The sequence below is a fragment of the Pinus tabuliformis genome, chromosome 2_2, assembly GCF_031772625.1.
Source record: "Pinus tabuliformis cultivar Carrire ecotype Pingquan chromosome 2_2, CPIR1, whole genome shotgun sequence".
Taxonomy (NCBI): Eukaryota; Viridiplantae; Streptophyta; class Pinopsida; order Pinales; family Pinaceae; genus Pinus; species Pinus tabuliformis.
The window spans coordinates 30937509-30959234 of record NC_142300.1 but is presented as its reverse complement, the minus strand read 5'-3'; the positions used below and the strand labels follow the sequence as shown (position 1 = coordinate 30959234).

At 37.4% G+C, this 21726-nt stretch overlaps 1 protein-coding gene across 2 annotated transcripts in view; it reads right to left on the bottom strand.

The window, feature by feature from the left end:
• LOC149191368 (magnesium transporter MRS2-F-like) overlaps positions 1-21726 on the bottom strand; it is a 437743-nt gene that overhangs the window by 288814 nt on the left and 127203 nt on the right. For both annotated transcript variants that reach the window (XM_089404197.1, XM_089404198.1), the window contains exon 2: positions 5932-6216. In XM_089404197.1, the coding sequence (XP_089260323.1) occupies positions 5932-6216 (285 nt within the window). The remainder of the gene's footprint in view (positions 1-5931; positions 6217-21726) is intronic.

Genomic DNA, 21726 nt, shown 5'->3' with positions numbered 1-21726 from the left:
AAGAATCTGGTTGGATTTTCACCTTGTGGGTTTTTCTTTGGTCATTGTACACGAATTTTCCATGTATTGTACCTAAATTCTTTGTGTCTCATTGTGCTCTTGGCTATCCTCTTTTGATCTATATGGTTTATGTTCTATCTACAATTGCTTAACTGATATTGCAACTGGAAGAAATTTCATTGTTTAAGTAAATGTTTCAGCATAGAACATCAAGTTTCAACATATAACTCCACTAAACACCAACCCAAACTTAAAAATAACTCCATAGCTGGTTAGAGCATTTTCTCTACATCATTTTAGACTACTTACATGCCATATTTAACATCAATTGGTCTAGTGTCATGCTATTTGTAGTTTTCTGTTGCATATTTGCACTCGAAAATCTGTAGGACAACCTTCATAATTAACTCCTCCACCTCTTCTTTAAGTTGGGACACAACATATACTATGAAGACAACAACAAGAAGCCCATTTCTTTGGTTATTTTTAAGCCCTATCTAGTATTTACATTTGGTTTGTTATTCATTAAGCTATACCATGCTCATATGTGTTTGGCTTGTGACAGGTAAAGGAATTGTTTTATAAATGAAGGGTCGAAGACCTGGTTGTTACTGGTAGTGGTAGGACATTCCTTTGAACTTGGAATGACTGGTTGGATGGACTGGGATCCGCAATAGTTCTACTTCATACTGCATCCTCTTTTGAGAATTTTACCATGTAATACATACAGAAACAAAATTCCTTTTTATCTTTGCTTTGGAAACTCTTGTGATCTTTTTCTCCATATCCTTGAGTTTTACATGCTTTTCTTTACTTCAAGACTGCAAATCTCTGACCGGGAATTTCAGTGGCAAGGGTCAGAGCACAGACCATATTATTTCAAAGAGAGCAAAAGATGAACAAGATTTGACAAAACAAAGAAAGTAGATACTTGCAAAAGGGGAACCTACGAAAAATAGTTATCCATCTCCCATAAAAGAATCTCACTAGCACTTTTGAACTACACCAATGATGCATATTCAGCTAGTTGATTTTGAGGTCCAAGATTTTTCCGTGCCTAAACTAAGCTAACAATAACCAGATGTGGTTGACATTTATGTTTTAATGACACAATTATCATACATATTGATTTACATCTTTTGGCACAACATAGTTTACAGAGTTTAAACCATACCTGAAATATTACAGTGAAAAAAATGATCAAAGATTCTAAGCAGGAAGAAAGTTTTTGCATGATTATATATCTTGTTAAACAGACATGGAATGTGAACAGCAGATCTGAAAGATAATCGTATGATTCCTTTATTATTCACATGATGTACATTTATAATACATTTTGCATGACTGTTGGATTCCATATTCCAAGGTCCCTTCGACTTCCTTTGACTCCTCACATTCCACACCAACCCTTAAAGGATTAGGTGTCCAACATTCCCCCCTTAATCCGAAGGGGTATGTATGAGTCCAAGAAAAGAATTGTAATACAAAATGTGCAAAAATGCATGGCAGCACTAGGCTGAATGTGCTCTCTGAAATGTTGGTATAAGGGGGTGGTTTAAGGATGACCACCAAAACTGGAACGCTTAGTGCAGTTCCTGGAACTCTTCCAAATCTGGCAAGAAGCTGAAATCTTCTGCTAGAACACAGGTGGGACTCTTTGCAAATTGATTCAAAACACCAAAACTCCAGAGGCCGGAGTTGGTGATGGGACTTGCTTTTTTTTTTCTTATATCTTCCTACACTACGGACGTATGGGTGACGCCTCCAGAGATTTGAACTCCTGGAAAAGGGAGACCTTCAACTTCCTTTTCCAGACAGGAAGTGTCCCTAATGATTTGGAGAGGGAGACCTTCAACCTAGAAAAGGGAGGTCTACAACTTGTGGTGGTTTAAGGTTGACCACCAACTCTAGAATGCTTAATGCAATTCCTGGAACTCTTCCAAAACTGACAAGACGTTGAAGCCTTCTGCTAGAGGAAGTGTCCCTAATTCTTTGAAGAGGGAGAAGCTCAACCTGAAAAGCGAGGTCTCAACCCTGCATAGATGGTTTAAGGCTGACCACCAACCGAAGGCATGCTCAGGGGCATCTTTGTCTCTGGCTACAACTCTAAATATGATATGGAAGGTTGTGGCTCAGGCTCGCTTGATGAGGCTTTGAAGCTTGTATATGACCATCAATTCCCCCCCTGTCAGATACAAGGTGAGATGATGGAGAAAACTCAACTGCAAGGCTGTTCAATACTCTAGAACAAATTTTGTCATATGATTGAAATATCTTCTTGGTCATTGAAGCCCATTGCCAAGAAGCGATCCATCCAAGATAAATCTTTTGTTCTTGCAGGAGGCTTATTTCTAAAGCATTTATTTGAAGAATGAGTGGTTTTATGACAGTGGTCACATGGATGAAGATTAAAATAGTGATTTTTCATATGGCCAACTCAGTCACAGTGTTGGCATTTAACAACTTTTGGCTCCGAATGTGGAGGAGAAGAATCTGGAACAGGTGAAGGTGAACTGCAATGAAGAAACCCAGCACTTTGAAATTGAATGGGCTTGGAATAGTCTAGAATATGAAAGGACGCCTCCTTATCATATCCAAGACCTTTTCTGTGCTTGTTGTTGACAAGCTCTTCCCAAGGTCTGATGATTGGGTTGGGAAGTGCAGGCTGAATTTCCACACCTGTATTCAAATTTGCTTTTGAAATGAGCACTTGATCTTAATCAACCTCAACATTATTGACTTGATGACTTGCTGGCTGCTGATAGGATCCTGTTTCAAAGTCAGATAGGGGATTGTTCTGAACAAAAACAAGTTCAGAAGGATGCCTTTTCTACTGTAACTCATCTCTTTGTAACTGTGATTCAAGTTGTAAAAACTCTATCTTCTCTTGTGCATTTTGTAAACGGGTTTGAATATCAAAAAGAGTGTCCTTGCTGATTTTAAGTGTGTTTTCAGTAGTAGACACGATTAGAGTCCTCAATAACTCTAATAAATTGTCAATTTCAACCATTTTATCAACAACTCAAATTCAACGCATATTCAACACAACAGTGAATGTCCAATGGTGAATGAGCAACATAAATATAAACCAACCTTCAATTCTTCATTGTAATAATCTTCACAACTGAAGCAGGTGACTCGAACTCACTACTTCTTTTACAAGCTCATATACAACGTTTAAACATTGAACCATATACAAGCTTTCTCGCCACTGGGGAATACTTTATTTTTATTTTTTTGTGTCAAATAGTTGCTTTGATATAGACCAACTCGCATATACAATTGACTATTTTTTTTTAAACTGAATAGAAAGCTTCCAACTCATAAAGTTGGCAATATATCATCATCCAAAAATTTTGAACACAGCAAAATAATACGAATAATATTGCAAATCCCTCTCTTATGCTCAAGAGCAAAAATATTGAAAAGTAACAGAGTAAAAATATTTGAAACCTGTTAGATAATTTAAAAAATTATGCGAGGTTCTATTCACCTTCTCTTTCACGTCGACCAACTGGGCTCTGACTAAACCAAAGAGGCATGGCTCGAAGAAGCTAATTCTCAACCTCCTTTGTGGCCCCACCCTCTTCAGGGTCGAGGCTTCGTTTAGCTGCTTACCTCGTTTCTCCACAGAGCCCCTGGCTCGTTCAAGACCAACTGACATCGGGCCCGACTTCATTCATTTTTCTTTCAATTTCTTTGGACCTCGATTAAAATGAACATTGTGCATACTTCAATGACTTCGGGTTGGCGCATTCCTATTAACCTAGTCGAGCGAAGATGACATTTCCAAATATGAAGTCCACGGTGCCTGAAATCTTACATTCCCTATAGAATTGATGAAAAGAGTGCACGTACAATGTCTCTTTTCGGAGTTGATTTCCTTTTGCCTTGTGCGAAAGCTTGCCCTCACATGTCCCGAATAAAGTTTTGTCCCCTGCTCCGTCGTTCAGACTTTTGGTCAACCAATTATTAATGCTATTTGTATTTATGTAGATGCATGACAGAGTCGTCATCCAATCCAACCTCCCTTCCAACCTTATTACGTTTATAACACTACGGATCTGGACCTGTCACTGGTGCTTCTACGGGTGCAGGGGGTACCCTCAGGCAATCCCTCTGGGCGTAGAGATGTGAGTCTATCAAATATCAGATAGAGCCCAGTTTAATCAATTTGGGCAATAGCATGGGTGCTCAAAGCCGCCCTTCAACCTTAGTCTGTAGAGTCTGCTCCAGAAGGAAGGTTTTGCAAGACTTTTTAGTACTAGGAACGCCAGGAGATGGAACTATATATGAAACCACTAGATCTGAGCAGGGTATAAATCTATAACTGTATCCTTAACGGCAACCGGGTTCGGAACTGACATGAGAAAGCATCCTTCGAGCACGCATTTCCAAAAGCATGGAAGTAAACCACGATCACTAGAGTCGAGGGGCGACCACTACCACGACTGACCAAACCCACAAACGCACAGCAGAGCACAAGAAATTAATGGTGAGATAATGGAATAACGCCTTGGTGCGTGAGGACTAGAATCTGGACAAGAGAGAGCTCATGCAGATTGTTCAGGTTAGGAATGTATTCACTCAAATTTTAGAGGGCTTATTTAGCTTGTGAAAATCCAATTTTAGGTGAGAGTGCAGACATTACATAGAGGAGAGCGAATGCCCAAGTCGAGGAAGAGCACATAAATATTAAATGCACTGAATTGACACTAAATAAAATGAACGCTACTTAGAATAGAATATCCTTCAAATTCAACAACACTACAGACTTGAGAAAAGTAACAGGTCTGTGTGCTGACAAACTAGTAATGCATGCAGGAAGACAGGTTCGACAAGCTTAATATGCGCTGCACTAAGCACTGTATTGAGCATGAAAATTTAAATGTATTTTCGCATAGGAATAACTGGAGCAATTACACAGTAATGACAATGGCAGACCTAAGAGATGGCAGGACCATGTGTATTGACTATCACGCATAGGAATGATGTGTTAGGGATGGCAGGATAATGGCTCAAATTGGAGCCGGGTAGGAATACGCCTGCAGTTCTGATACCATGTTAAACACACATGGAATGTGAACAACAGATCTGAAAGATAATCGTGTGATTCCTTTATTATTCACATGATGTACATTTATAATACATTTTGCATGACCGTTGGATTCCATATTCCAAGGCCTCTTGGACTTCCTTTGACTCCTCACATTCCACACCAACCCTTAGAGGATTAGGTGTCCAACATATCTAATAAGTTTGTTCTTGCATGATTGTAAAGCTAATAAGTTACATGTTTAGAAATAATGCCCTTGATGCCAAAATAAAGACAACAATGGCTTCAAAAGCACTAAGATGACATCTCAAGACAGAATCCAAGGACAAAGTCTTATAATCGAGTAGCTACAAGAGAATATGTCATAAACACTGTTTTATGGTTTTCACTTTCTTCTTTGTCATACAACAAGATAAAAATAAAATCAGAAAACTATCCACTGCATTTTCCTGAACTTAGCAATGAAGGTATCCTAAATGACACCATTTTATGAAGAGGATTGACATTCATGAAAGGCCACGAGGACTTTTTGGGCATGATTTCAGGCTGAATTTCAGAACTTAGTATATTTTGTACAAATGTAGAGTCTCTTCCTATCAGGGCACAGGCTTATATGCATGCAGCATGCCTTTTTGGCCTTTTTAGGGAAGGGGTTTCCAGGAACTCCCGTTGTTCATTTCATGTAACTCTCTGTTCCATGATGTTATTATTTGATCTATGAAGTAATATATGAGGTATTTCCCAAAAAAATAAAAATTGAAAAAAAAACAGTATCGTAAATGAAGCACAAGAAAAATAAGTATACCACTACATATAGACGCAATAATGAATATAAGATGCATTTGCTTCCAGAGAGAAAAAATGAAAAAATGTACCTCTGTCTCCAGGCAGCTGCATGCCGCTTCAAGGCAAGCTTCCAATGCTCTAAACTCAAATGGTAAAATCTTTGGACCATTTCCATTTACAGAGCAAGTCAATTCTGACTTCAGAACTTCCCCTTTTTTATCACAAATCCTCGGGAGGTTACTTCTTGGAAATACAAGGGTCTCCGGAAGGCCTCTATCATTCACATTTGCTACCTCTGATTCTCTGGGAAATGGATGTGTTCTTAGATTAGCATTGTTGGTTGTTTCCATTTCAGCATCACTTGTTCCACTTTCCTTCACATGGCAATGACATTCCACCAAATTACTATAAGATGATTTTTCTACTAAACCTGAAACATTTAGATACAATTACGTAGTATAATTTCACAGCCCAGCACAGTTCATTCTGTAGGAATTTTGTTAATAGGAAATAGCTTGGGCATAACAAGCATGAACCAAAAAACATTCATTTAGTGACAGAAAAAAACCATGTTTACAAAAGTAATCATGGAAAGCACTCAAGCATAAATCTTTTGGGCGATGTTTGGAACGAGTCACTCTGATGCTTTTGGAAATGAATCACTCAAACCCCATGGTAAGAACCTCTTCATGCACATTTAGACAAAAAATATTTATTTTTATAAAACAGCTTGAAAGGCTGTTCTAGTCAAGAGAAGATAAGCACTTGAATTGGATCCCATAATTTTTTAAGTCAATAAAGCTGTTCAACCTGTCAAGCACCATCCATTACTCTGCTATGTGTTTTCCAGAAAGACTACAAGTGAAGCCTTTAAATGATATTAATAAATTAATATTCAAGAAACATATTTTCCTAAAAGAAAGACAAATAAATAAATGATGTGTGAATCATACTGTAATATTATTCAATTTGAGAAGCTACTCTCAAAGTCTTTCCAACCTTAGTGTTCATTGTTGGGATATAAGTCTTACTATGCAATAACATGGTATCAGAATGGCGAGACGTGGAATCTGATTTGATTGTGACCATGATCAAAGGATTCAAAAGAAAAATATTTTGTAAGTTATTCATACAAAGTTGATAAATCTATATCGTTTTGATTTTTTTTTAAATGACGGGAGATTTTTATTTATAAATTCTACCCTGCTTTTGGAAAGGAAAATAGTGGAAAAATAGTACAATACACGATTAAATAGCCTTGAAAAGTTTGAATAGTAGTGGGATAGTCTGATACACAATTTTGGATCGGAGCATTGAATGCATAACCAATGCTGCGATGACAGCTTCACTTATCTTGTGATTCACTGTGATTTTTCAATTGGAGTGTGTCTATTCTGTGAATAATTTCTTTATGTATGCACACCCATATGGGAAGAGATGGTAGCTTACACAAATCAAATCAGAATTTCTGTAGCCCTACTCTGATATCCAAAAACGTGAATAAGAGGTGAAATTCATCCCCTAACCTGGGCAAGATAACAAAGTTTTAAGCACCTGCAAAGAAGAGAAAGGGCTGCAACCCTAAGAGTCTATATTTGATACAGGAAGTGATACCTTGCATATCTGCAGATGCATCAAATACAGATATATTTTCCATATACGCAAATCTGGAACATTCTAGAATCCATTGTGCCTACTAGAAGAGGAAAACACAGAGAAGAGAGGAAAATTGCATACATTTAGATGACATGGGAAATCAGAAGTGCACAAAATTGTAGAACCCAACCAATCTGCAGAAGAAATACCTCCACGATTTAGAGGTAAATATGTCAGAGAATTCTGGTGATATCTGAGAAGGAGGTAGAGATACAAATCTGCAGTGGAGATAGAGCTCTAACAGATTGTCCTAGGATCTAGCAACAAAAAAATGATGATTTTGCAAGAAGCAAGGAAGCCTAGCATCTACAATAAACAAAGAGAAGAGGTATCTAAAGGTATTTTATTCTCAAACAGAAGATAAAGCCCAGATGTATATATATTTTTCAAATAATTTTTTACACAGAGCAAAAACATCTTATTTTACAAAAAAGGAAATTTCTTGTTTAGGCATTCAAGGGACAGTTATACAAATACTTTTCATAACCAGAAGAAGAGGGGGCAGATATATAGGCATCATTTTTTTAATCTGAAGAGAGACATTTTTGTTTTCATAAGTTATGCTATTTCCAATGTTTATTTTCAGCAGATGTAAGATTGACATAGATAAACCCCATATCTAGAATCTCTTCCTAGAAAGCTAGGTGAGCAGCCTGGCTAGATACACCAGTGACTTGGCATATGAAGATATTTTGATGGGGATATATGATATTCAACTCTGTATCAACATTTTTTTGATGTAGCAAAGAAACCTTTACCCCTGCACCTGCACCTGACCAGAACAGAGGACGCTAAAAACAACGGATGGTCTCATGGTTTTGTTTATTTCTAACCCTGGTAAATGACTAATCATTTCCTAGTAAATTTCCTTGATGATTTTCAAATTTAAACTTCAGTTTTACTGAATAAAAAGTACCACTAAGACTTTAACTGGCAAATAAATAAATAAAACAGCAGAAACAAAACAGCCAATTTCCACAGAAAAGTGAACAGAAATTTCGCCCTTTAAAATCTGCCTTTCATTTGATAAATTTCCAGACATACAAGGGCTCCCTTACTGGAAAAATAACCCACTCAGAAAACAATTTAGCTACAGCAAAATTTTGGGAGTAAACTGGGCACCTGTACAAGTTGTACGGCCCTCCCAAAAATTTCTGAATCACCCACAAGCCACTTGCGGCCTGCTGATTTGACCAATATAGCCTATACGGCCTCTACAACCTGCTGTACGACTGCCTTGCTGATCATATCTGCAGCCTGGTCTGCTCTACAACTGTTGTATGGCCTGATCTTCACCTCAACCTACTTGATCTGTCCCTATACAGCCATGGCCTCTACACTTGGATGATTTCCCTTGCTACCACACACTGATATTTTCTTCTTTTGGCTGTTGTACACTTGGATGAATGTCCTTCACCTAATCACTGATCTCCTCACTTATCTCACATGTCTTGTGCTAAATAACATGTCTTCTACCTCAGCCCAGCGTTTTTTTATAAGTTTAAGTTATGACTATGTTGACCTCTACTGGTCAACTACCCATGCAGTACACCACCCTTTTCTCGGCAAAAAGGGGCAGCACCTAATCAGCGTGTCCGTGCCATCCTGCAGTCATCAGCAGCTTAATCATTTTGATTGTAAACCCAGTCTGCATGTATTAATTGTAAATAATCTTAGCAGACATGAGTCGTGTGTGTGAATTGCCTAGGTGGACCTAACTTTCTAGTGGTAATCTACGTCCCGGAAGGTTTTTCGTCTCACCGAACCATGGATCGGCAGAGTTTTCCTTCAAACCTGACCCCAAAGCCGGGATGGATTTTGTCATTCGAATTTTAGAGAATCCTAGTGTGTTAATCTGCTAGATTATAGTTGTGTCGCAGAAACTGGGTGGTTTATGAGGGTCTATGTTAAGTGGGTTTGTCCACTTAAGATGTAAATTGTAAAAGTCATGATGTCATGTGTCTTGAGGGTTGAAAAATGTTTTAAATCCCCTCATGAGTCCTAAGTCCTAGGTCCTAGGTGATGATTTCTAAGGCTTGGTTCGATGATCCATTTAATAAAATAATAAAATAATAAAAAATTAAAAAAATTAAAAAGTTAAAAAATATAAAAAAAATTAAAAAATAGAGCAAAAACCCTAAAATAATAATATTTTAAGTGAATGCATACAAAATATTATTTTAATAATAAGTTAGCAATTTCGACGGATGAGATCAAGAGATGTCTTGATCCTCATCAACGGTCGAGATCATTTCAGCATGGATCACTCGAACTAGCCGTTGGGATCACTTCCTTTAAATAGGGTGCTAGGAGTCATTTCAGATCATTGGATCTGTGAGTCTGATACTGAAGAAGCTCTCTTGTAAATCTGTTTCTGGTTAATAAAAGAAGACTTTGGGGTCCATATCTTGCTGGTGTTACTCTCTTAAAATGCTGTGAGATTGTTTAATTTTCTGCATATGTTATTTTCAGCCGTTAATAATAGCTTTTTGTAGAGTATTGTGAGCACAGGTATCTTGTTCACTTGCTAGGGTTTGAGTGTTGTTAGGGTTTCTGAAGTAATGGCAGGTATCTCCATTACTTTCTGAGATCTAGCAGCATTTTTGCCCTCTTTACTGATGGTTGTTCTGAGCTGTGCAGAAAAAACCCTTATTGAAGAAGATTTGGTGGGCGTTAGGGGAAGTTCTCGGCTGAACCAGCCAACTCCCACAAGCATTTTTTGCTGAGCCCAGTTGGATTTGATCCTGGGTTTATCATTCAGTTTATTTTGTTTATTTGCATGAGAGATTTTCTGAAGTTCTTCACAGTGAAAACCTAAAATTTCTGTTCTTTAAAATTTTTCTGTGCTTATTGATGAATCTGGCTATTAAGGGGCCAAATCTGTAAATTAATCTAGGGTTTCAAAATTTCTGCAAATTTTCATTAGGGTTTTGATCTTGGTTTTATGTACATATTATTTTTTTTGGGGGATTTCATCATACAGGTTGCAGTTTAATCTTCAGTGAGCGGGTAAACTCCACATATCATCATCTCCAGGAACGTAAGGCAAATAAAAAGGGAGACCGAATTTTTCTCTGCTATCACCAACTGTGCTAGTATTGCTTGAGCCGGGTTATGGTCCTGCATTCTTAAGTCGCCATTGCAGTGCAAGTAATTCAGTCATAAATAACGTATCCAGAGACGTAGTTGTTTACGCAGCCAGTCATCAAGGAGAACCTTCAGCGTATAATCTGAAAACTTTTTTTTTGCTGTGAGAAATCTTTCAAAAGCCTGTGGATGAGTGTCAAGGATCATTCCGTGCGGCTACCCGTCTCCAGACTGCTCTGTCCGCCGTACAAAATTGACCAGCAGTCTCATTCACGCAAATGAGCCGGCTTCAGCATAAGTGGCAATCGAAATCTGGTTGATACATAGCGGACACAAGGTATCGAAATCGTTCAACGCATTGAAAAGATTCCATCGGGCCAGATTTCAAATCTCAGGTTTGATAAATCTTTTTCTTTTCGTCTGACCGATATAACTATTCGTATGCGGTGATTGGTATGCATTTCAACGCGTCACAATATAGACTCGCATTCCAGATTCAGTTAGGGTATTATTTTCCCGCAGTCGATAGCATGTAAATCGAGATTTATTTTGGGTATAGCGTCGGGTTTTTTGCTGCTTTTTTTTTTTTTTTTTTGCATCAGAGGTTTAACGTTAGCAACAGCACCGTCGTCATAGTCTTAGGCTTTGTTTGATTTGATAGTGTTAGCGCTTTATTTTGTTTTAGGCATAGTTAGTCTTATAGTTGATTTATTTGATCTTTACGTTAGGTTTTATTAGATTATTTTTTAATGTTTTGGATTTAGGTTTATTAAAATTTCTAGATTTAATTTAATTTTTGTAATCGTTTCGAAGTTTTATCTTAGTTAGACTTTTTTTAGTTTATTTTGATTTTGTTTGTTTTAAATAAAAATTAAAAATTAAAAAAAAAAAGGTTTTGTTTAAAAGTTTTGTAAATTTTTATTATTTAGCTTGCCTTTATTTTAGTTAGCTTTTAGGTTTTTTTATCATATAAAAAGAAGGAAAGGAAGAAAGAAATAATAAAAGTTTTGATCTAGGATTTTTTAATTTTTTTATGCTATTAAATTTTAGTTTTATTTTTATGATTTTTTTTAGATTTTAGTTCAAATAGATTTTAAGTTTTAAGTTTTATATTTTTTAGGATTTTTTTATTTTCATTTTTATAAAATATAAAAAATAAAAAAAATTTAAGCATAGATTTTAGATATTTTTAGTTTTAAATTTTATTTTTGTTTTACAAAAAAAAAAAAAAAAAAAAAATTGTTTTCTTTTAAATTTTCGAAAAAATATAAAAATATTGTGGAAATTTCCAGATCCAGTTATTTTCAGGAATTTTCATGTTATATCTTTCATGCTGAGATCTAAATTTTCAAGTCGAGATACGAAATTGATATCTAGTTAATGATTTACGATTCTCGTGGTGTTTTAAGGCGTTGATCTCTTCAAAATTTTCAGTTGTTGGATATCGTTTTGGTCATGTGATTTAGCTGATACCTTTCGATGGCAAATGATTGCTGTTCACGATTTACGTTTCTATATCATCTAACAAGTAATCATCTTAACCATAATCTCTTAAGGCACTGGTCTACTAAATTAATTAAATCTTTTTAGTGCTTATCTTAATTGTATCTCGTGTCTCCCAGCCAACTGGTCGACAGTTGGCCTCATCATCTCACAGGGACTACCCCCCTTAGCCGCGGGAGACAGGCTTAAACGGAGGGATCGGGGATAAGAGTGACAGCCCCCGGTTTGAGCGTTGTCGTGTCAATCTGCGCGACAACATTTTTTGGCGCCGTTGCCGGGGATAGAGTTTTTCTGTCCTTGGTGTTTCAACATCTTTTCATCATTCATTGTTCATCTATCTATCATTCGTTTGAGCCGGCAACGACAACATTTTTTGGCGCCGTTGCCGGGGAAATTGTTTTCTCGGCGTTTCAACGACAATCATCCTTCTCATTTCTTATCTTTTCATCTGGCCCGGCAACGCCAACATTTTTTGGCGCCGTTGCCGGGGACAGAGTTTTTCTGTTCCTGGAGTTTCATCGACATTCATCTTCTCATCTTTCTCATCTCTCATTTGAGCTGGCAGATTCAACCTTTGGGGTTATCATTTGGATCTTTTATTGCCTTATTTTTCGCCATATCATCAGCATTTCTTCGGTGTGTTTCTTGTTTGGGTGGCGACTCCATTTTCTTATTTTTCCCAGACAAGAAGCCTGCCGCATATCTGTTTGTTGATTACTTCTTGGATCTTAGAATCAGATTTATTGTTCAAGTGGCGACTCCACTTCTTTCATCTCTTAATATTCTTGAGCAGAAATCTCTTTCTATCATCCATTTGATCCCTTATTGTTCATCATGGATTATTCATTTAAACCATGTCATTTTACTGATAATCTCCATGATCTTCCAAAAGAGGCCATTTCTAAATTATTTAAGTTCTCGGGTGGTGATTCGGTCGCTGTTAGACAGCATTTAAACAGGTTTACTTGTGTAATGATCTTATATTGTAGATTTCCTCAATATAATCATGAAGATTTCAAGATGCATCTATTTGTCCATTCTTTAGAGGGTGATGCCTTGAATTGGTTTAATAATTTTCCTAATGATTTTTTCACTTCTTTACAAGACATTCTCAATGCTTTTAAAGATAGATATGATAGTCCAAACAGCTTGCCTTCTGCCTCTAAAAGTAGTTTGATAAGAGGTCCAACTGATGGTGAAAGATCCCAAGACGACTCTTCATATCAGAATGTGTCATCCACCGAAAATATTGCAGATCAAGCTCATGATAGTGAAAAATCAGGGACAAATGACAATGAAAGGGAAGAGCAAAAACAAATTTTACGAGATCTAATGATGCTGGTAAAAAATATGGAAATCAATCAAACTAATTATGTCAATGATGTGAAAACTTTATGCACCCACCTGGAAAAACGTAATAGGGAGATTGAGGTCACGCAAAATCAGCATGCTAAAGAAATTGAGACCATGAAAACTAAATATGAAACAGAAATTGGAAACATGCATAGCAAGATGTCAGTCTTAGAGGAAAATATGGTGACCATGAAAGTTGATCATGATAAGGAAATTGACTCTATGCAAAACAAGTTATTAACTATGGATGAGGAAATGACTATCATGACGTTCAATCATAATAATCAGTTGGCTGACATGCAAGCGAATCATAAAGAAGAAATAAATTTCATGCAGCATTACTTGATGGACATAAAGGAAAAGAACAATAAAGTGATAAAAGACATGGAAGAACATCATGCCAGACAAATCGGTGATATAAAGGTTGAACACTCTAGACAGATGGATGCCATTAGAATACAGGTTCAAAGGTTTCAGCAATTGGAAGATGAAAGAAACCAGGTGACATCAATAGATCAGGAGCCTTCTCATGTGCTGCAACAAGCTCCATCTTATTATGAGGAGGTTATTGATTCGATTGAAAGATGGTTAATTGAAGGTGATCCGGATAGACTTAAGAATGATAAAGATCAGATGCAGGATAAAGAAAGACATATCACGCATACTTCATCTGATAGTTTTGAAACAGAAAGTTCCAGGTCATCAGTAATTCAACCTGCCAGAAAGAAAAAGCGTAAGAGAAAGAAAATGAGAAGAAGATTTGACGCATCAGACGGCCGCGAGCAGCTTGATTTTCGGATAGGAAAAAGTCCTACCATATGCAAAATTGGACATGGCACATCCGACAAGCAGCCAACAGATTTGCCTGAAAGCAGGCAAATGCTCAGTATGCACTATATTGAACACATCTGATGCCGTAGGGCATCCTTTGTATCGTATTTCTAACCCTACTCCTTGTTTTTTCCGCATTTTTATTTCTGCTTTAGATAGTTAATAAATGAAGAGCTTTTATCTTTCCTGTGCTTAATGTATATGATGATTTTGGATGGACGCTACTTATTTTTGTGTTGTATGGATGCAGATTCTGGATTCTCACATTCCTGCAAGCAGCAACGTGTCCCCAAGTAGAGCCAGATGTTGACCTCTACTGGTCAACTACCCATGCAGTACACCACCCTTTTCTCGGCAAAAAGGGGCAGCACCTAATCAGCGTGTCCGTGCCATCCTGCAGTCATCAGCAGCTTAATCATTTTGATTGTAAACCCAGTCTGCATGTATTAATTGTAAATAATCTTAGCAGACATGAGTCGTGTGTGTGAATTGCCTAGGTGGACCTAACTTTCTAGTGGTAATCTACGTCCCGGAAGGTTTTTCGTCTCACTGATCCATGGATCGGCAAAGTTTTCCTTCAAACCTGACCCCAAAGCCGGGATGGATTTTGTCATTCGAATTTTAGAGAATCCTAGTGTGTTAATCTGCTAGATTATAGTTGTGTCGCAGAAACTGGGTGGTTTATGAGGGTCTATGTTAAGTGGGTTTGTCCCCTTAAGATGTAAATTGTAAAAGTCATGATGTCATGTGTCTTGAGGGTTGAAAAATGTTTTAAATCCCCTCATGAGTCCTAAGTCCTAGGTCCTAGGTGATGATTTCTAAGGCTTGGTTCGATGATCCATTTAATAAAATAATAAAATAATAAAAAATTAAAAAATTAAAAAGTTAAAAAGTTATAAAAAATAATAAAAAATTTAAAAAATAGAGCAAAAACCCTAAAATAATAAAATAATAATATTTTAAGTGAATGCATGCAAAATATTATTTTAATAATAAGTTAGCAATTTCGACGGATGAGATCAAGAGATGTCTTGATCCTCATCAACGGTCGAGATCATTTCAGCATGGATCACTCGAACTAGCCGTTGGGATCACTTCCTTTAAATAGGGTGCTAGGAGTCATTTCAGATCATTGGATTTGTGAGTCTGATACTGAAGAAGCTCTCTTGTAAATCTGTTTCTGGTTAATAAAAGAAGACTTTGGGGTCCATATCTTGCTGGTGTTACTCTCTTAAAATGCTGTGAGATTGTTTAATTTTCTGCATATGTTATTTTCAGCCGTTAATAATAGCTTTTTGTAGAGTATTGTGAGCACAGGTATCTTGTTCACTTGCTAGGGTTTGAGTGTTGTTAGGATTTCTGAAGTAATGGGAGGTATCTCCATTACTTTCTGAGATCTAGCAGCATTTTTGCCCTCTTTACTGATGGTTGTTCTGAGCTATGCAGAAAAAACCCTTATTGAAGAAGATTTGGTGGGCGTTAGGGGAAGTTCTCGGCTGAACCAGCCAACTCCCACAAGCATTTTTTGCTGAGCCCAGTTGGATTTGATCCTGGGTTTATCATTCAGTTTATTTTGTTTATTTGCATGAGAGATTTTCTGAAGTTCTTCACAGTGAAAACCTAAAATTTATGTTCTTTAAAAATTTTCTGTGCTTATTGATGAATCTCGCTGTTAAGGGGCCAAATCTGTAAATTAATCTAGGGTTTCAAAATTTCTGCAAATTTTCATTAGGGTTTTGATCTTGGTTTTATGTACATATTATTTTTTTTGGGGGATTTCATCATACAGGTTGCAGTTTAATCTTCAGTGAGCGGGTAAACTCCACATATCATCATCTCCAGGAACATAAGGCAAATAAAAAGGGAGACCAAATTTTTCTCTGCTATCACCAACTGTGCTTGTATTGCTTGAGCCGGGTTATGGTCCTGCATTCTTAAGTCGCCATTGCAGTGCAAGTAATTCAGTCATAAATAACGTATCCAGAGACGTAGTTGTTTACGCAGCCAGTCATCAAGGAGAACCTTCAGCGTATAATCTGAAAACTTTTTTTGCTGTGTGAAATCTTTCAAAAGCCTGTGGATGAGTGTCAAGGATCATTCCGCGCGGCTACCCGTCTCCACACTGCTCTGTCCGCCGTACAAAATTGACCAGCAGTCTCATTCACGCAAATGAGCCGGCTTCAGCATAAGTGGCAATCGAAATCTGGTTGATACATAGCGGACACAAGGTATCGAAATCGTTCAACGCATTGAAAAGATTCCATCGGGCCAGATTTCAAATCTCAGGTTTGATAAATCTTTTTCTTTTCGTCTGACCGATATAACTATTCGTATGCGGTGCTTGGTATGCATTTCAACGCGTCACAATATAGACTCGCATTGCAGATTCAGTTAGGGTATTATTTTCCCGCAGTCGATAGCATGTAAATCGAGATTTATTTTGGGTATAGCGTCGGGTTTTTTGCTGCTTTTTTTTTTTTTTTTTGCATCAGAGGTTTAACGTTAGCAACATCACCGTCGTCATAGTCTTAGGCTTTGTTTGATTTGATAGTGTTAGCGTTTTATTTTGTTTTAGGCATAGTTAGTCTTATAGTTGATTTATTTGATCTTTACGTTAGGTTTTATTAGATTATTTTTTAATGTTTTGGATTTAGGTTTATTAAAATTTCTAGATTTAATTTAATTTTTGTAATCGTTTCGAAGTTTTATCTTAGTTAGACTTTTTTTAGTTTATTTTGATTTTGTTTGTTTTAAATAAAAATAAAAAATAAAAAAAAAAGGTTTTGTTTAAAAGTTTTGTAAATTTTTATTATTTAGCTTGCCTTTATTTTAGTTAGCTTTTAGGTTTTTTTATCATATAAAAAGAAGGAAAGGAAGAAAGAAATAATAAAAGTTTTGATCTAGGATTTTTTAATTTTTTTATGCTATTAAATTTTAGTTTTATTTTTATTATTTTTTTTAGATTTTAGTTCAAATAGATTTTAAGTTTTAAGTTTTATATTTTTTAGGATTTTTTTATTTTCATTTTTATAAAATATAAAAAATAAAAAAAATTTAAGCATAGATTTTAGATATTTTTAGTTTTAAATTTTATTTTTGTTTTACAAAAAAAAAAAAAAAAAATTGTTTTCTTTTAAATTTTCGAAAAAATATAAAAATATTGTGGAAATTTTCAGATCCAGTTATTTTCAGGAATTTTCATGTTATATCTTTCATGCTGAGATCTAAATTTTCAAGTCGAGATACGAAATTGATATCTAGTTAATGATTTACGATTCTCGTGGTGTTTTAAGGCGTTGATCTCTTCAAAATTTTCAGTTGTTGGATATCGTTTTGGTCATGTGATTTAGTTGATACCTTTCGATGACAAATGATTGCTGTTCACGATTTACGTTTCTATATCATCTAACAAGTAATTATCTTAACCATAATCTCCTAAGGCACTGGTCTGCTAAATTAATTAAATCTTTTTAGTGCTTATCTTAATTGTATCTCGTGTCTCCCAGCCAACTGGTCGATAGTTGGCCTCATCATCTCACAGGGACTACCCCCTTAGCCGCGGGAGACAGGCTTAAACGGAGGGATCGGGGATAAGAGTGACAGCCCCCGGTCTGAGCATTGTCGTGTCAATCTGCGCGACAACAGACTAAATACACAATTCTCATCTCCAAAGTGATTGACAGTTGAGACTAGATCTCAACTTCACTTGAAATCAACAGTTTTTTTTTTGCTCGGCAAGATTAACTACTGTTCTATTAATATGTACATATAACTTTACAATCTGAGAGACTATTGACCCAAGGCCTACAACGGCTCATGGGTGGCCTTTTCAAACAAGCACATTCGCCGCGCAGGGCCTTGCTACCAGAGAGATCAAAACACAAAAAACTGACAGTTTCCATAGTGACTCCATAACTGCCCACGCAGGGGCCTTTCCAAACAAACCTACTCCCCAACCTACAGTGGAACCTGAAGACCAAAACATGAACAAACCAAGAACCAGGCAATTACCAAGGATTTGCGCCCAACAGAAAGTTAAATCCCCACTGCCGTGAAGGAGACCGCATACAAAACTTGACGGAAACAAAACATAGACAACATTGTGACCCAGGAAATTGCAATTGTTCTTACCCCACGGCCTGACACAGAACCCCCCGCCAGGGCTATACCTCTGGCTCTTCTTCCATGGCTGACGAAGAAGGCACATGTTCCGGCTGCTCGGTAGCTCGAGATTGGGGAGTGTATTGAGAGCGGTCCGACCCAGAATTGCTCTCCTCATTCGCTGCCTCCTCCACTGGGAGCTGCCCTCGACCGCTTGCTGAGCCCTCCTCTTCAGTAGACTGCTCCCCCATTGGGCGTTTGCCTTTGCTCTGCACAGCATTGTCTTCCGCCAGGACCAAAGACGATCCCTCTGCGTTCTCCTCCTCAGCTTGGGTGAACAGCACAGAGATATGGGCGTTGATGCCTGGATTATCCTCAGAACTACCCAAAGTAAATATAACAGAACCAAATGCAGGTAACTTGTGCTTCCCTCCGCTTGAGCTGCCCACTTCCATGACTTGACTGGGCTGGATAGGGGTGGCTCCCATCCTCCGGTGGCAATAACAACAACAACAGTGATGGTGAATGTCAGCAGCTGGAGGTCGAGAGGATTTTCCACGCCAGGTCCCTCTCCGACAGGGCATTCTCTCCCGCAACATGACAGCCACCAAACTTTGGTTTCTTTCCCCAGCCGACGAGAACCAGCTATGGAGCTGCTCCTTCCCCACAGCAAACGCTTCCCAATTTGGGACCAAGCAACTCTTATATAGGCTAAAGACTGATACGAGGAACGCAAGCGAGAATTGGAACGCGGCCCAACTCTCCACCTCCTGCTCTTCACACAGACTCTCACCACACTGCAAATTCCTATTACCAAAATGAGCGCCCTTCTCCAGGCCTTCCTCATTCTTAAACCGTTCTCCATAACCTATGAAATGACCAGCCATGAATGCCTTCCGCAGGATAGTAATTCCCTCCCTTTGCTCCATTAAGACTGCTCAGAGGCCGCTTCAGACGAGGGGTACTGGCGGCGTATAACATTTAATGGAGGAGCTTCATCACGTGGCGGCCCATCGCTGTCATGTGGCGCGCCATTGAATGTCAAGCAGCCACCCGCATCCAGGGCACTTGAAATCAACAGTTGAGGTTTATCTAATTCGTTAATGCAAATAACCTTTGCATTTATTAGTTTAAACTCATTTTTTCTCATAAAAAGAAATTACTTTAATAATTAAATTGATTACTAAGGTTAAAAGGGTAATTAGGCAACATCCACACATCTGGATACTTAAAACTACACAGGAGTACCTACCTGAGCTACAAACATCAACACTCCTTAGAGAGGAACATATTATGCACCACTCCTAGCTTGTCCCTGACTCCTTGTAAAACACGAACTACCATTTCACCAAGGGTATGGTGAGGATCTATGCAATCTACTCGTCTATCGAGATATACCAAAGAATCACTGCTCCTTTCCGGATCTTATCTTTGATGAAGTGATTTCTAATCTCAATATTCTTACATAGACCTATCATGGATTCCCAGATTCTTAGAGAATTTGATACAACTCTAATTACCACAGTGTATCATCATAGGCTCCAACTCCTGACCAAATAATCATGTGATCAACTTGTGAATCCAAATACCCTCACAACTCACCATACTAGCTTCAATATATTCTACTTCTACTGTACTAAGTGCCACATAAGTCTGCTTCTTGCTGGACTAGTAAATCATCATTGATCCGAGACTAAAGCAGCACCTTAAACTGTTCTTCCTATCTACTACACTCCCTATGCAATTTGAGTATGTATATCCTTGTAGGTTCAATCCATCACCTCCAAGATACCTCAAACCATACTCCATTGTACTTCTCAAGTACCTCAACACATGTTTCATATGTGACAATTTGGTGATCCCGAATACTATTGCAGTAACTGATAATATTTCTTCTATTTGTTAAATTACTTAAACAAATTATTTGCAGTTTTCTACGGCAAATATGAAAATACATGCACTGCAGCCTTCACAAATAAAATTATGCGGAAGTAAATACAAGGAAAATACTAGCACATAAATAACCATAGTGACAATTATTTTTGGACAATTGTCCCCGAAAAAACCTAATGTGGGAAAACTGGTGCAGTGGATGAGGGTTTCTTTTATTAATCTTCAGCAATAATTTATGTACCAGACAGTGTTGTGAAAATCGCGATAAAATGAAAAAATCGCGATCTTTTCCCTCTGCCGATAAAATCGCGATAATTAAACGAAAAAAATCGCCGGATTTTTATTGAAAAAATCGCAATAAAAACTTAAAAATCGCCGGGGGTCGCGACAGCATAGTTTTATAACATTTTTTTGGGTTTTTTCATGCAATTTTTTTTGAAAGAAACAAATAATTTTTGAGTGGGGCGGCTTCATGATCAAGTCTAGGCCCTAGTATGGATATGCTATTCATGGTAATGTTAAATTCTTAAAGTAAAAGTGACATTTTCCTTAATCTTCATTTTCATCCTTTTACTTAAAGTTTTAACATTACCATGAAATGACTCAGGATGTTTGAGAGTGGTTCCAGCCTCATTGGACTTCATATGGAGAAAGTAGAATTTTAGATTTCATTTAAAATCCAGCAAACTTATCAGTTTTTCAGGATTTCAGGATTGGGAGATTGTAATGTTTCCAGGTGAGTCGGTGACACCACCTGCCCGGGCTACCCCTGCCACCAGTAGAGGACGTGGTCTACCTCCTATAGCTCCTACTTCTAGTTCTTCAGCTTCTAGAGCACATCAGACTCCACTGCCATCTCCACCAGCACAGGCACCAGCATCTACATCTAGAGGGAATGGGAAAGCTGTGGCATTTATGATTTTCTCGCAAGAGGGGCAGAGGAAATCAATAGGATTAGACTTTCATTTTATTGTATAAGACATTATGACATGATGAGATACATTATCATATTTTTTGTTGATATTTTGAGGCTGAGTTGGGACTCAGGGATCAGGACTTACTATTCAGGACATGATTCAATGTTATGTGTGATTTTAGCGCTAGAAATGATATTAAACATCTTATATATTAGTTTTTTTATCATATTTATGTGTCAATGTATTTATTTTATGTTGTAGATGGTTTAGATATTAAAAAAATTGAAAAAAAAAAAGAATATTTTTGTACCAAACGATTTTTTCCCGATAATTCCGATTTTTTCCGATTTGTTCCCCGCGTCGATTTAATCCCGATCACGATTTTCACAACATTGGTACCAGACACGGATAGACAAAATAGAGCAAAAATCACTAAGAGAAATTTACTGGTGAATTTCTCACACTCCACAGCGTTTTTCTGACCCAGAAGAGGATTTGTTGCCCTTTCGTTGGCCATTCTGCATCACCCTGTACGCAGTGACT